This window comes from Corvus cornix, chromosome 20, assembly GCF_000738735.6.
Source record: "Corvus cornix cornix isolate S_Up_H32 chromosome 20, ASM73873v5, whole genome shotgun sequence".
In the NCBI taxonomy this organism is placed as follows: Eukaryota; Metazoa; Chordata; class Aves; order Passeriformes; family Corvidae; genus Corvus; species Corvus cornix.
The window spans coordinates 10,279,893-10,293,941 of record NC_046349.1 but is presented as its reverse complement, the minus strand read 5'-3'; the positions used below and the strand labels follow the sequence as shown (position 1 = coordinate 10,293,941).

General features: G+C 44.4%; 1 protein-coding gene across 2 annotated transcripts in view; it reads left to right on the top strand.

Moving 5' to 3' along the window:
- Positions 1 to 14,049, top strand: part of CDH4 (cadherin 4) — a 423,758-nt gene that overhangs the window by 319,634 nt on the left and 90,075 nt on the right. The window contains exons 1-3 of one of the 2 annotated variants that reach the window (XM_039563525.1): positions 3,911 to 4,002; positions 4,336 to 4,491; positions 12,425 to 12,569. In XM_039563525.1, the coding sequence (XP_039419459.1) occupies positions 3,985 to 4,002; positions 4,336 to 4,491; positions 12,425 to 12,569 (319 nt within the window). In that variant the 5' untranslated portion in view covers positions 3,911 to 3,984. Of the gene's footprint in view, positions 1 to 3,910; positions 4,003 to 4,335; positions 4,492 to 12,424; positions 12,570 to 14,049 lie in introns of those variants that run through there. The other variant, XM_039563524.1, reaches the window with a different exon arrangement.

The following is a 14,049-nucleotide window of genomic DNA, read 5'->3' as shown; positions in this document are numbered from 1 at the left end:
CCATACTCTGTACCACCCCTGCTCCTGGCTTTGGAGCATTGCAGGGATCTCTGGTGGTTCCTGCCACTGCCAGGATGAGAGAGAGGGCTTGTGAATTCAAACCCCTGCAGCAAGAAGGGCAATGCTGAGAGCACACAGGTGTGGATGAACAGGAGAAGAACAGTGCTCAAATCTGGTAGCTTAGAGGAGCTCATCACCTGAAATTCTGTTCACCAGTAAAGCTTGTGGGAATGGTTTAGCTACCCTTTAGTAAATCCTGATGGAGATGCACGAACCATCAGATGTTATCTGCAAAAGCAGGATGCAATCCTGTGCCACAAACACTGCTCTTCTGTCTAAATGAGACATTGCTGCAGAGGAGAAGGCCAGCTTGGAAGGGCTTAGCCCTGTATTATCTCAAGAGTTGCAAATCATTTTCAAACATTTTAGTTATTAGATCAGAACCTGCAGTGGAAAATACCCATCTGTGAAAATGCACCGTTTCTCCTCTTTCTGGGATTGCTTTATAGAAACAAGGGCTGAGTCAGAGTCCTGATGTTCTGGTTCTGAGTTGTAACCATTGCTGGGTTTTGGATGATGCCTCAATGATTTGAGCTCCAACCACTCTCTGCTGGGCTGCAAGGCCATCCTGTCCTTGCTGGCCACAGCCAAGCAGAGGGATGGCAATGGCAGTGCGGTGCCTGGCTCTGCTGCAGGTCCCCTCTGGGGCTTTGGTGGCTGATCCCACAGTTTCCAGATGGTCCATTTGTATCTGTCAGAGTTGGTGAGGGTTCCTGCATGGAAAATGCTACCTGTGTTCGTGAGGTAGGATAGGAACAAGGGATTGCGTCTTCCAACATAAATTGCATTTTGATCTGGGACGTTTTCCCTCACCAGTGTATCAATCCACTCCAAGCTCCATCCCAGAGGGGTTTTTTAGAGCATAAAAGCTGCTTTGCAAGCAAATTCCTTTTATGACAGTCATCAGCCATCATCATTCATCCTGCTCACATCATCATATGCAGAGTTGAATCATGCCAGGCACTGGAGAAGCTCAAAGCTCCAAGAGTTCTCCAAGTAAAAAATGTATAAATGCAGCTAAGGAAAACCATCCCTGTGCCATCTGTTCTGTAACCCAGAGCCCTGCATACCTCTTGACTGCATTATAAAAGGAGAGATAAATGAAAGGAAAATTCATGTGTATGTTCTCCAGTCAGAAGATTATCATATGGATCTGTTACCATCTTCTCACTTCCCAGGCTAAATGAAGGAAAAAGTATAACTCCCTTCTGAACCAGTAAATTCCCCCAACCAGTAATTTTTACTCCTGATCTATTGAGCTCCTTGGAAATAGAGAGGGGATTATTATTACTATTATTATTATTATTATTATTACTATGATAAACTGCTCCAGGAACAGTTTCAACAAAAGAAGTAAACCTTGCATTGTGTTCAGATAATGCTCTTCTCAACAAGATTTAATAAATTGCACCCTGGGAATTAGGCAAATGAAACCTTTGGTCAAAATATTACAGGATTACTGAAAAATCTTTTTTTTTTTTTTAATCTCATTAAGAGTGCTAAAATTGTATGTTCCAATATAAAAAACATGTGTGTGATAAATATCTCCCTGGTAGTAAAATGTACTATGGTTCATTGTCAGTGGTCTTTGCAACTTTCTGTGACAAGTGCTACTTCTTACATGATTTTTTTCTGAACACTTCACACCCTTGTATTTTTCCTGGAGATGGATTTAAGTACAGGTAGCAGGCAAACCCTTGTGCTATGATTGCAATTAACAGCAAGTAACGAGTCATTGCTGAATCTTTGCAATATATTTCCCCCATCTTTGTTTTGCTCAGTGCGGTATAATTAGGTCATGGATTTCTCCCAGTATAATTGGGTAAGTCGTGTGGGTCTTATGATATATTTCATCTCCTACATCTGCAAGGATTTACATACAGACAGCTTAGACCCTATTAATGCTAATAAAAGTGCTGCAAGGACATCCTATAGCGTGCACTTTATTAAACTGTACATAGCTTTCTTCGAGAGCTTCTGTTTATCTGTGTTTCCCAAAAATAAAATATAGTGCCTTTAGCACTGAATATTTAAATCCAGGCTCCTTTTCCCTGTTTCTGTCTCCCTCTATGCATTTCTAATGCTTCTATCACAATGGGATCTGGGTACTATATGCAACAGGAAATAGAGCAGAAAAATGTCCACTAACAGGCTCTCCCCTTCTGTGATTCGGGTTAAAACTGCTCCCATTTTGGTTCCCTGGAGTGACTGCTGAGCTTTTTGGTGTTTGTGCTCAAGCACAGCCATAGCTGAGCCAGGCTGGGGCTGGGGAGAAGTGCAGATGCCTTGATTGGGTTGCTATGGGGTTTTCCCACCTTTGTTAAGGGAAAATTTACATTACAGGTTGTTTGGAGCTGTGCAGACACACACTGATAAAGACACACAACTGTGTGTCTTTAATTTGTAAGATGGGATCCCCACTCTGGCTCAAAGCTGGAGGTCTAGCAGTGTCTTCCTGTTTTCATTTACCTTAAGCCTGGCTCCAGGTGTGGATGCAGTGAGTTGGAGCTTGAACTCCCTGACTTGAGCTGTGCATTTGCACAGACGTTGCCACCAGCTCCATTTCCAGCCCTTCCCTCTGGCAGGGCAGAGCTGACCTTCTGAAAAGGGGGGCTGTGGTCTTCAACTGTTGATCTTGTGGGTCAGCTGCTGTGACCAAAACCACAGCTGTGCAGCAAGGCTTGATTTTAATATACCCTTCCTCACCCCCAGATTTGCTAATGAAAGTTTGATTCGTGGCTGCCTACTTGGGTCTCTCTTCCAAATACCCACTAGCCCCACATAAACCTGGAAAAATCAGCCTGTGCAGTATGAGGGCACTTTCAGTGTCCCCAGGCCCTCTTTTAAGTGACTATACCAGTGTAAGTCCAATCAGTTTTCCTCAATACTAACAGCGTAACAAGCAGTGAATCCTTGGAGAGAAGACAAATGGAATTGTCTCTATTCCCTGACCTGCAGCTCCAGCGGCGCAGGTGCCACACGGATCAATCCTGGCGTTGTCTGTAATAACTGACATGATTAGCCATTAGCAGGAGCAGATCTGGACAAAGCTATCAAAGGAGATTCTGGGGGCCAGGGATCTGATATTGCCCTGCACTGACACGTTCAGCATCTTGTCGGCCTCCTGTGTCAGGAGAGGAAGGAATAGCAGTAGGTCACACATGGGAGGAGTGTGGAGCAGCCCACAGCCCCATCTCAGTTCCTTTGCCTGACAAACAAAGCCTCCTCTTCCCTTGGGAAATGACCTTCTCTCCCCAGATCGAGGCTGTTTGGGGGACACAGCACCCCACTAAGTTCGCTCAGGCCCCTCCAAGGGTGCAGGTGCCGTAGCAGAGCTGCCAGCGTGCGCTTAGCTACGAGGGCTCTATTATCTTCCCACTACTTCGTTGTATTCATAGACCTGTTAGGGAAAAATTTATGCACATCGCTTTTTACAGTGCCAAGACACTTTGTGATGGTGCAGGGGGTGGTAATTTATTTGTACCTTGCACTTTCTTTTGGGAATAGTCATGCTGTTGCAAGAACTTCTTTCAGCATTTGATCAGAAAATTAAATTTGTGTTTAAAGAGATAGTCAGGGTTGCTAGGACAACATATTAACCTCCCTTCTTTCTTTCCTTGGCTCTGTAGCCAAGGTTCATGGAACTCGCTGTGCTGTACTCGGCTTGCAGTGTTGTTCTCAAGGTGAGGGAGGGAAAGGCTTTCAGAAACAGTGTCCAAAACATGCTTTTCCTCAACAAATAATCAAGTGAAATGGTAACATCCCACTGGGCGTTCCCAGCTCGTCCTTGTCAAGCCAGCAGGGTTGGACAGAGAGGAGCAAACAGCCCCATTCGTTGAATTTCATGGGAGTATTTGTGTGCAGAGTCACCAGGTTTGAGAATACGATGTGGGAGCTTGCAGACAGCGTTTTCAGAAGTGATTAATGGCCAGGAGACTCTGGGTATGGCTGAAAAATTTGAACACTTTGAGGAGACTGGGGTTTCAGTAATATGTAAACAGTGGGTTTTGTGCATTTTAGGCTCTTCCACATCTCACTCAAAAAGTCACAATTTCAACGATTTCTCAGGAATTAAAGAAGAGTAAAGCAGCTGAAACTATGTGGAATATACTTTTCGTGGCTTTTCGCCAAATCTTTGGCATTCAGCTCCCTTGTCAGGATTGACAGTGGTATTACACCTCTGCAGGCTTCAGGCTCAGATCTCTAAAGGTGCTTAAACATCCTTATGGCTTTTGTCCAGAACTTATGGATTCTTGTCTCTGTTATTTCCTCCAGATCCGTTCCGATAAGGACAAAGAGATCCATATCAGATACAGCATCACCGGAGTGGGAGCTGACCAGCCGCCCATGGAAGTCTTCAACATTGACCCTGTGTCTGGCAGGATGTACGTGACACGCCCGATGGACAGGGAAGAAAGAGCTTCCTACCATGTGAGCATCAAACATCTTGACTTTTAGCTGGGCTCACCAGCTCAAAGCAGAATTGCTGGGTTCAACAAGGGACGAGCTAAATCAGCCAAACCAGTGCAAACTGCTGGTTGGTGGCAGCTGAACGTGGGCCAGCGTGTGCCCAGGTGGCCAGGAAGGACAATGGCACCTGGCCTCTGTCAGCAATAGTGTGGCCAGCAGGACCAGGGCAGTGATTGTCCCCCTGTGCTGGGCACTGGTAAGGCCACACCTCAAATTCTGGGGTCAGTTTTGGCCCCCTGACCATAAGAAGGACATTGAGCATGTCCAGGGAAGGGCAGCAGAGCTGGGAAAGGGTAGAGAGTGAGTTTGATGAGGAGCAGCTGAAGGAGCTGGGGGGCTCAGCCTGGAGAAAAGGAGGCTCAGGGGAGACCTCATGACTCTCTGTGACTACCTGGAAGGAGGTTGTAGCCACCTAGGGGTTGGTCTCTTCTGTCAGGTAAGAAGTGACAGAACAAGAGGAAATGGCCTCAAGTTGTGCCAGGAGAGGTTTAGGTTGGAGATCAGGAAAAGTTTCATCACCGAAAGGGTTATCCAGCCCTGGCACAGGCTGCCCAGGGAAGTGGTGAAGTCACCATCCCTGGAGAGAGTTAAAAGCCATGTAGATGTGGCACTTGGGGACATGGTTGAGTGATGGGCTTGGTAGTGCTGGAGGAACAGTTGGACTTGATCTGAGAGGGCCTTTCCAACCTAAACAATTCTGTGATTCTATAAAAGTGGAGATAAACTGATGTCTTTTTCAGACACAAAGTTAGAGTCATTTGTTTAAAGTGGTGGAACTTCACACTGCTTGTTAAATCCATGCAAATTTATGGGTAGACTGAACCACCCAAAACCATGAGAAGCCAGTCACTACATTAGCATGTCTTGGGAAATGACTAATTTAAGAATCATTACTGCATCTAAACATGCAGTAATTGCTATAGTCATTTTTCACTTTAATTCACCAGGAGATGTTCAGGCAGTATGATGGGGGTGTGTCAGATAGGTTTTTAAATACGCATATAGGCTAATATTAAATATCAGGGAATTAATTAAGATTAATTACACTCAAAAGTGATGGTGCCTTGTGCTATCCTAGTTCATAAAGTGCTCTACCTTCAGAACGCTCACAGTGTAATTGGTTGCTATGTTTTGATATAAATCCCAGCCTCTTTATTGCCCAATGTAATTGCACAGCAGATCCAGTCCCACAAGGTGCTAAAAAACTCGGTTGCCCCTTGCATAATAGCCCGGCAAAATTTCAAACATTTTCTGCATCTGCGCTTTAGTTGTCTCCTGGAGTGGTTGTGAAAGGTTGTTTCATGGATTGCTATCAGCCTTAGCCCCATCTCCTGGCGTGGTAATAGCCCTTCACAGGGATGCTCCAATGTCAGCGGAGCACACGGGTCACTTCCACTGACACCTCATCCCGAACTGCGCCGTCGGAGATGCACATTCTGTCAGCTTTATCAGGTATCCAGTTAACCATGTTGACACAGCTTCTGGGCTGGGGTGGAAGGATAAAGAAAACAGATTACCTCTTTAGTTGGGTGGAAAAAGAGATTTCCCCTGGGTAGAAGGAGATCTGAAGAAAAATTATTTTATCCTCTGTGAACAAGAACAATTATTTTGTTTGTCGTGCCTAGGAAAATATGAAGAGAGGTTGTTTTGGAGAGGAAATATTTGAGATAAAGTGTGTGTCATCTCAGCGCTGTTGATATTGTTTCAGCTGTGCCAGGTTATTATAACAGTCTAGTCAATAATAAAAAAGTTAAGACTTTTGATGGAGCCGCTGTGATGTCTGCGATCAGACACTCTCAGTCAAAAACATGAGATGAAACAGATTTTGTCCTCCATCATAACAAACCCTGTGCCCCTTAAAAATGAACTGAACCTACCAGTCACGGTGAATTCAGTAAATTGAATTCTTGTCTTGTCAAAGGTGATGGGATGAGTCTGCCTTATACATACCACAGGATTTCTAGCCCTTTCTGTTCCTCACAGAAAGCTTGAACTAGTGGCATCCATATGTAAATAAGCATATTCGTCCTCTGAAGGTTACAGGAAGATGTATTTTACAGAGAGAATAACTGATAAGTATGTTATGAGACCTTAGAGACAGTAATACTGAATGATAGAAAAATCTTTGTTAGCAGAACAGTAGAAGGTGATGGAGAACATTTTAAGTTGTGGCTGTAAATGACCTTTAGATCTTTCAGCCTCAGTAGCAATGGATTGATGGTTTCTTGAACCATCAGTTGTTCATTTACTAACCATTTACAAAGCATTTATAAGTACACCATGCACAAAGCAATGACCCAAACAGTGGAGCAAAAGCTTACAGTAGGAATGAACGATGATGGAAACTGGAAAAAAATTCGCCAGTTTCCAGACAGAAGATAAAGTCCAAAGTCTTGGCTGGTGGAAGGTTTGAAGAAGTCAATGAATTTATGCCACTTCATAGAGCCCAGTCCCTAACCAATAGGAAAGGCAACATGGAGCCAGGTTTGAAGTGAGTGCTGGAAGAGCAGTGACTGAGGTGTAGGCTTGGATCTGAACTGGAGAGCTTGGCTGCCTTTAAACTGGTTTGACATCTGCTGTAGTTTCCTTTAGCTTGAATTAGTACCTTTGCTCTTCAGCTGGGGTAGAGAATGTCAGTGGAGCTGCAAGGCACCCCTGGTCCCTCTGACCCAGCAGGACATGGGCTCTGTGTCTGATGCAGCCTTGCTGCTCCTATGCAGCTTCAGGTTTTCTGCAGGCCCAAACAGAACCAAATCTTTTAAGCATCTCTGTCACTGTTGAGTGTTGTCCTTGCTGCTTTTGTTCCCAGGTAATCTAAAAACTAATTATAAAAGAAAGAACAATAATTTGCAAGTGTTTGTGAGGCTACATATCAAGAGTTCTGTTTCATTAACTCCCACATTTTCAACACATATTTTCTTATGCATAATTATCTGTATTGCTTCAGGACTACCATTTTTAAAATACTAGTGTTTTAACTCTCCCTGCATTCAGCAAGCCATTCTGCTGATGAAACCTGCCTTGCTCCCTAAGGTGAAACAGATTTTTTCTAATTAGATCAGGAGTTCTGCAGCAGAATTTCCCCTGTTTTTGTGATCATTCGTGAACTTTTAGGGAGGATCATTCCAAGCTTGAGGTATGCAGAGATGTATGCACCTCTGGGACTCACAGCCCCTGCCCAGGTGCTGTGTGTGCTGGCACTCCCAGTGATCACAAGTTCAGCTGCATTTTGGCCTCATCTGTTTTTGTCTGCACTCCAAACCAGAGCACAAACTCTCCAGGGACCTTGCAGGCATCCCAGACGCAGAGTCAGCTGAAAATACAAGCAGAGAAAAGCGGAACAGGCTCTGCAGCCACTTAACCAACACCATGTTGTGGTGTGGAGCTGCACAGGGGGCATTGAGTGATGCCCTGGAGCCACCCCAGCATCATTAGTGCCATGGGACACGCAGCCAAAGGACACACAGCCATGGGATGGACACACAGCCATGGGACACATTCCCCACATCTCTCTGCCATCTCACTGCAGCAGGTGTGTGCTGCATCTTCCCTTGCAGTCAGCCCTTAAAATGTTCACTGCATGCCAAATAAGTTTCAGCAGGTAGTGACATTTAATATGCATGGGTTCTCTTGGCCTTATTTAACTGTGCTCCCCAAGTCCCGTTTGTGCTGCTGACAGAATTAGTGGCTCTGAATGTCTTTTCTGATCCAGACACCGGTTTCATATTAAGCTGCAGTTAGGCCTGGCAAGTACAAAGGATAGAAAATTGATACATTAGTTTTCCAAGATGTTTTTCCAGCTCTGTTTTCAAAAGACATCGGCATAAATATGTCAGTAAGTAATCATTGCTTATGATACTCAAGTAATACGCATTATAGGGAAACTTTGAAGCAAGTTCTAATCCAGTTACAGACATATGTGTGCACTGTCAGCATCAGGCTGATGGAATACTCCCTCAGAAATGGCTGGAGCAGAGCAGGTGGGTTATAGACTGACAAAGAGTTGTTTTAAATGCAAAGGAACAAAACAATTTTACTACAAATTAAGGGATGCAAGAGCTAATTCCAGTATTTTGAACCATGTTGAGTAATGCCAGCCATTTGTGGCACAATGCTCTAAATTGAACTTTTAATCACAATTAAGAGCACACAAATTAGGCATGACATTGTATGCTTATTGCTTAAAGGCTCTGTCACTGATTGATAATGTATATTTGTATTAGTAGTATTAGTGCCTAAGTAATATTCATATTTAACACAATTCACTGTGTTGACTTTGACTAACTACCTTCAGATACCACCAGCCTCCAGTGTAATCAATAATCATGATACCAAATCATTTGTATGCCAACAGCTACATTTACACTGGAAACTGTCAGTAGGAAAACCTCAGAGACCTGTGGTAGCTGCTGCTGAATATGATAGCAATAATTGTCATACTTTTAAGCAATATTTGTTAAAGAATATCGAGCCAGCTCCTTGGCTGGTACAGCAGAGTGATGCATCAGCTAGAGATTAGTTGGCTACATGTATTAATTTTTCAGAATCCTTTGCAAGGTATTTCATTTGATTTTATTCCTTCTTCACTCCTGTCATGTTCTCCCTCTTGGGGAAAATGTAAATATTTCAAAATAACTTTATAAATGTTTCTTAACTGTCTCTTAAGCCACCCACCAGCTCCCATTTGAATCCTTGTGCGTGCCCCATGTCTGGCATGCGTCCTGCGGCCCAGGTGATGCTCACTGACCTTTCACTGATGTGTTTTCCAGCTCAAAATGATGTGTGTGTCTGACAGAGCTCAACCATCACTTTTGTTTCTTACCCAGTGTTACACAGCGCTCCCATGCATCTGCTTTTCATCCCCTCCATCACTCTACCACCAAAATAGGGGTGGCAGAGGTGGCTTGGTCACAGGTGGGCACAGATGGCAGTCTGAGCCACGGAGCACCACATGGACTCAGACTGTGCCTTGCAGAAATGAGCCCCATCTCAGCAACTGAAGAATGACTCCAGAACAAAGTGTGTTGTCCAGCTTGAGAATGCTTCATGAATACCAAAAGTAGGACAAGAGAACAAGGGAGAAGATGAATTAAGGAAGGGAAATGTAGTATAGATCTGCCTTAGAGACCCAGCTAGTTTCCCAGCAGACAGATTGCCCCCCTGGAGTTCCTCCTTCCTTGGCTCTCTCTGCTGAGGATGGTCTCTAATGAGGAATTGTCTCTTAACAAGGAATGTTTTTTAACAAGAGCTGCCATTGAGCTGAGTTGAAATTCAACCCTCTGACTCCGGACTCCCTTCTCCCTCAGCCATGGCTGGCACTGACCACAGAGAAGCAACGTGTTGTGGAAGATATGGAGGGGTTGGCACATGAGAGTTGTTCACATAAATGCAAACGAGCACTAAAGGAAAAAAGTAGAAATGTTCACTGAAGCCAGGCCAAAAAAAGGAGCCAGGAGAGAGGATGCCATCCTCCTGGAACCCCAGATGCTGTGAGTCAGGACACCAGTGACCACACCAGTGTGCCCAGCACTGCCCTGCCTCCCATAGCTCAGCCTAGTGTTGGTGTTGGGCTCAGGACAGGGGTGACACTTGAGCATGTCACCACAGGTTTGATGAGATTCCTGCAGTCTTGCTTGTTGAATTGTTTTTGCCTTGAGTGCAGGCAGTAACGCGCTGATGGGTACATGTGCTCAGTGAGTGCAACAAGCAGATAGATGTGCATTGCTGAGAAATCCCTTACTCCTGGAGATTTCAAACAAAAGCTATCAAATGTAATTAAAAATTTGCAGGGGGAGAGTCAGATCTGAGGGGGGAGATACCAGCTTTGCTCTCTGCTTTATCTCTGAATGGAACCATTTCCGCTGCTGGAAATGCTGTAAGAGAGAGCCCAATGCTGCCTCAGTTTGAAGATAATAACTTTAATTTTAGCTCCGAATTACTTTTTTTCAAAGACAGTCTGACCTCTGACTGTAAAGTTATTGAATTGCTCCATCTGACATGATGAAGGATAGCTCAACAGGTGGGAGCCAAGGCAGTTCCTATGCAGGAAAGAAATGCAGATATTAAGAGCATTGCAAGTCATGAAATACAAATGGTACATCCTATATTGAAAGCAAAGCTGGACTTCTTCAGGCTTTAAAGAAAACGTGCTGCTTAACTTCCTTTTAAAAAAAAAATGTTTTTCTCCCAGCTCATTTCACGTGGCAGTTTGTTCTCTTTGCTTGATTAATTGTTAATCCAGCCTATCTTAATGGTGTGCAGTTATTTTTGTTAAGCTCTGGACTTCTGAGCACCATACATGAAGGGGAAAGTTGCATCAATCACCAGCACAGCAAGAGTGAAAGACAGGAACCAGTGCTAATGCAATTAGCACATTTATTTGTCATGCATCAGAGGAGCTGGAGACCTCCCTGGCATGTCAGCTCTGACTCCCAGCAGCAGCCCAATGGTGTAGGGAACTGCTAGGAGCGACCAGAGGCCTCCATCTCTCTGGACGGCACCAGAAGGTGTGTTCCCTGTCCTTCAACCCCGCTCTCCCAGCCAGCCCTGGCACAAACAAGCTACCCAGGGAAGCTGTGACTGCCCCATCCCTGCAAGTGTTCAAGGACAGGTTGGATGGAGCTTGGAGCAACCTGCTCTAGAGTCCCTGCCTGTGACAGAGGGGTGGAACTAGATGAGCTTTAATGTCCTTTCCAGCCCAGCCCATTGTGTGATTCTGATGTCCTCTGAAGCCTTGGTTCCTCCGCCCAGCAGCCCCATGGGATGTCACACGGCCATCCTGAGTGCTGTCCCCGGCTCCCGTGGCAGGGTGGAGGTTCAGCAGTGCTCACAGGGGCTGAAATGAAGAGGGATGATGGCCAAAATCTGCAGCACTCCCAACCAGCCAATGCCTCCCCGCTGGCAGCCGTGCTCAAGGGCGGTGCAGCTCTTCCCTCGCTGTCAGGAGTTCTCCTGGAGCCGACATCGGCAGCACGTTCAGCCACACACCATTTAGAGTAGCCATCTGTTCCCTTTAATGAGAAAGCTATCCATTTTTTTCACCTGGTTACTGATTGTTCCAGACTATTGTTGATTGCTTTGTTTTATTAATTACTCATTTTGACATGCTGTATCTGTATCTGTCTCTTTTGTTCGGAAAACAGATGCTCTTGTTTCTGGGCATTATTACTGATGGTTATTGCTAATAAGATGAAGCTGCAGTTCCAGTTTAACTGAGGGCTTAGCCCTGTGGCTCTGGTTATTGAAATGCCTCAGCACTGGATATTTTATTCAAGCCTAAGGAAATTTCATTCTTAGTGCCATGGGGGCTCCCATTATTTGAAGAAAAGGGACTTTTTAAATGTCTTTTAGTGTGCAGAGCAATGGGGTTGGTAGCTGTTGCTGTTCCTGGAGACCATGATTAAACAAAGAATAAACATTGCTAATGTCATCCTGAAATCTCTTCACTTATAAATCCCTCTTAGTATGGGTGTGAAAGGCTGCAGGTTCTCATAAGAAACTTCTCACTCAAAAACATTTCCTCACTTTATTTGGAACTAAGCAAAAATTTGCTTTTCAGATCGTCAGACAAGGTTCAATATGTCTTAAAAATTAAAATAGAGTGGTCTGTGAGCTGTGAAGGAGATAGTATCACTACACCACAGTTAAAGTGTTTCCACTGACAATCACTGTTTTAAAACATTATTTTGTTATTATATTAAGCTCTGAAAAACTGTCTGTGAGTGGAGTGTAGATGGAAACCATGTCAGAGCTTTCTCCTGGAATTGAGCCAGATACTGGCTCCATTCAATTTTGAGAAAGTATTTGTGATGTGAAGTCAATCCTTGCAAAACAGTCTCTCATTCTGCAACAAATCCAGTTGCTGATATTGTGCTTTCATTGTGCTTATTCCCAGCTCCGGGCTCATGCGGTGGATATGAATGGAAACAAGGTGGAGAATCCTATTGACCTTTACATCTATGTGATTGATATGAATGACAACAGGCCAGAGTTCATCAACCAAGTCTATAATGGATCTGTTGATGAAGGCTCCAAACCAGGTACAGTTGAAAAAAAGTCCCCAAGTTTCACAGGTTTTCAGCCATTCATCTGGTGTGGTGGCTTGGCCTCTGTTGGGAACACAGGGGATGAGGGAGAGGTTTGCTCTTGCTGCTCTTACTGGAAGACTGATGGAGGTGAGAACAATCTGGTGTCTCTTTTTCTGGATGAAGAGAAAGTGCAGACTTGGGCTGGAGGGAACCTGGATCCTGGTGGTCCCTTCCTGGCTGTGAAATTTGTAAAAGCAGCAGTTTTGCAGAGTAATGCTCTGTAGCGCCATTCTCATACACTCATTGCACACATACAGGGCTGTTATGCTAATTACAGAGCACTGAAAGCCAGTCTGGCAGTGGCCTTTCACTGACCCTGTGTCTCAAATGCTCAATATCCTCCTCCTTGATATTTAATTCAGTCATTTGCCAGTTCAATATCTGGCATCCAGTCAGACTCCAAAGGCTCTGTCTCAAGAAAACACTTTGTTACTTGGGTCCTGATGCAAACCTGCAGAAGCGGGAGTATTCCCACTGAAATCGCAGACTCATCCTCTGTCCCACAGATTTTTCTAACAGAGGGTAAAATGGGGAAAAACCTGAGGTAGAATTTCAGAAAATTTGTGGGTGAAAAATGAGTGAGGATGTAAGCAGTATAGGGAAAAGTGATGACTTTTACATGAGCACATTTATATGCTTGGAAAAAACAGAGCTGTAAAGGTCTTTAATAGTCTGTTTCTAACTCTATTGTTGATTTGTTATTTAAGTGTGATGTAACTCTGCAGTTTCCAATATGGGAGCAGGGTTGGTTTAGCTCACTGCTGAGCGTAACTAAAATGAGTCTTTCCATTCTTTGAACATAAACTGTTCTGTATCACCAGTACAATTGGAAGTCTGAAATCAGAGGGAGATTTTTCCTTGATTCTCTCCTCAGTTGTTTGCCAGCTGAGGGGTGAAATACCCCGTGACTTTGGTTTGTGTCAGTAAACATTTATCACGGCAGCTCTGCTGCCAGAGGTGTGACAGGGAAGTCTCCGGTGGGCACTGTTTTTAACAAGGTGATTCACAGTCGTGATTGATTGTCTTCCAGCACTGTGAGGGATGGGCAGCTGTGGGGGACACGTGGTGGGGAGAGAACGTGACATTATTCCTGAGCAAAGAATAGGTACAGCTCCCTTCCTGATTCCTTTTGGTAGTGATGTCCCAGCTTCAAAGTCCTGATCCCGGGCCTGTTTGGAGGAGGGAACGTGAGAAGTCCCTGAGCTGACGGCTCTAATGGCATCTTCCCGGATTTTTTTTCCAGCTTTCATTTGAAGGCCACTTTGGGGCATATCAAGGTTTGAAGATTGATACAACATTTCCATAGCAAATCAAATTTCTTACATCTTATTTGAGGACAGATCAATATTCAAAGTGTTCCCAAATGTTTTAACTAGCTCTGTTCATCTGTCAAAGAAGGAGCAAATTGCATCCTCTTCTTCTCTGAAATCCA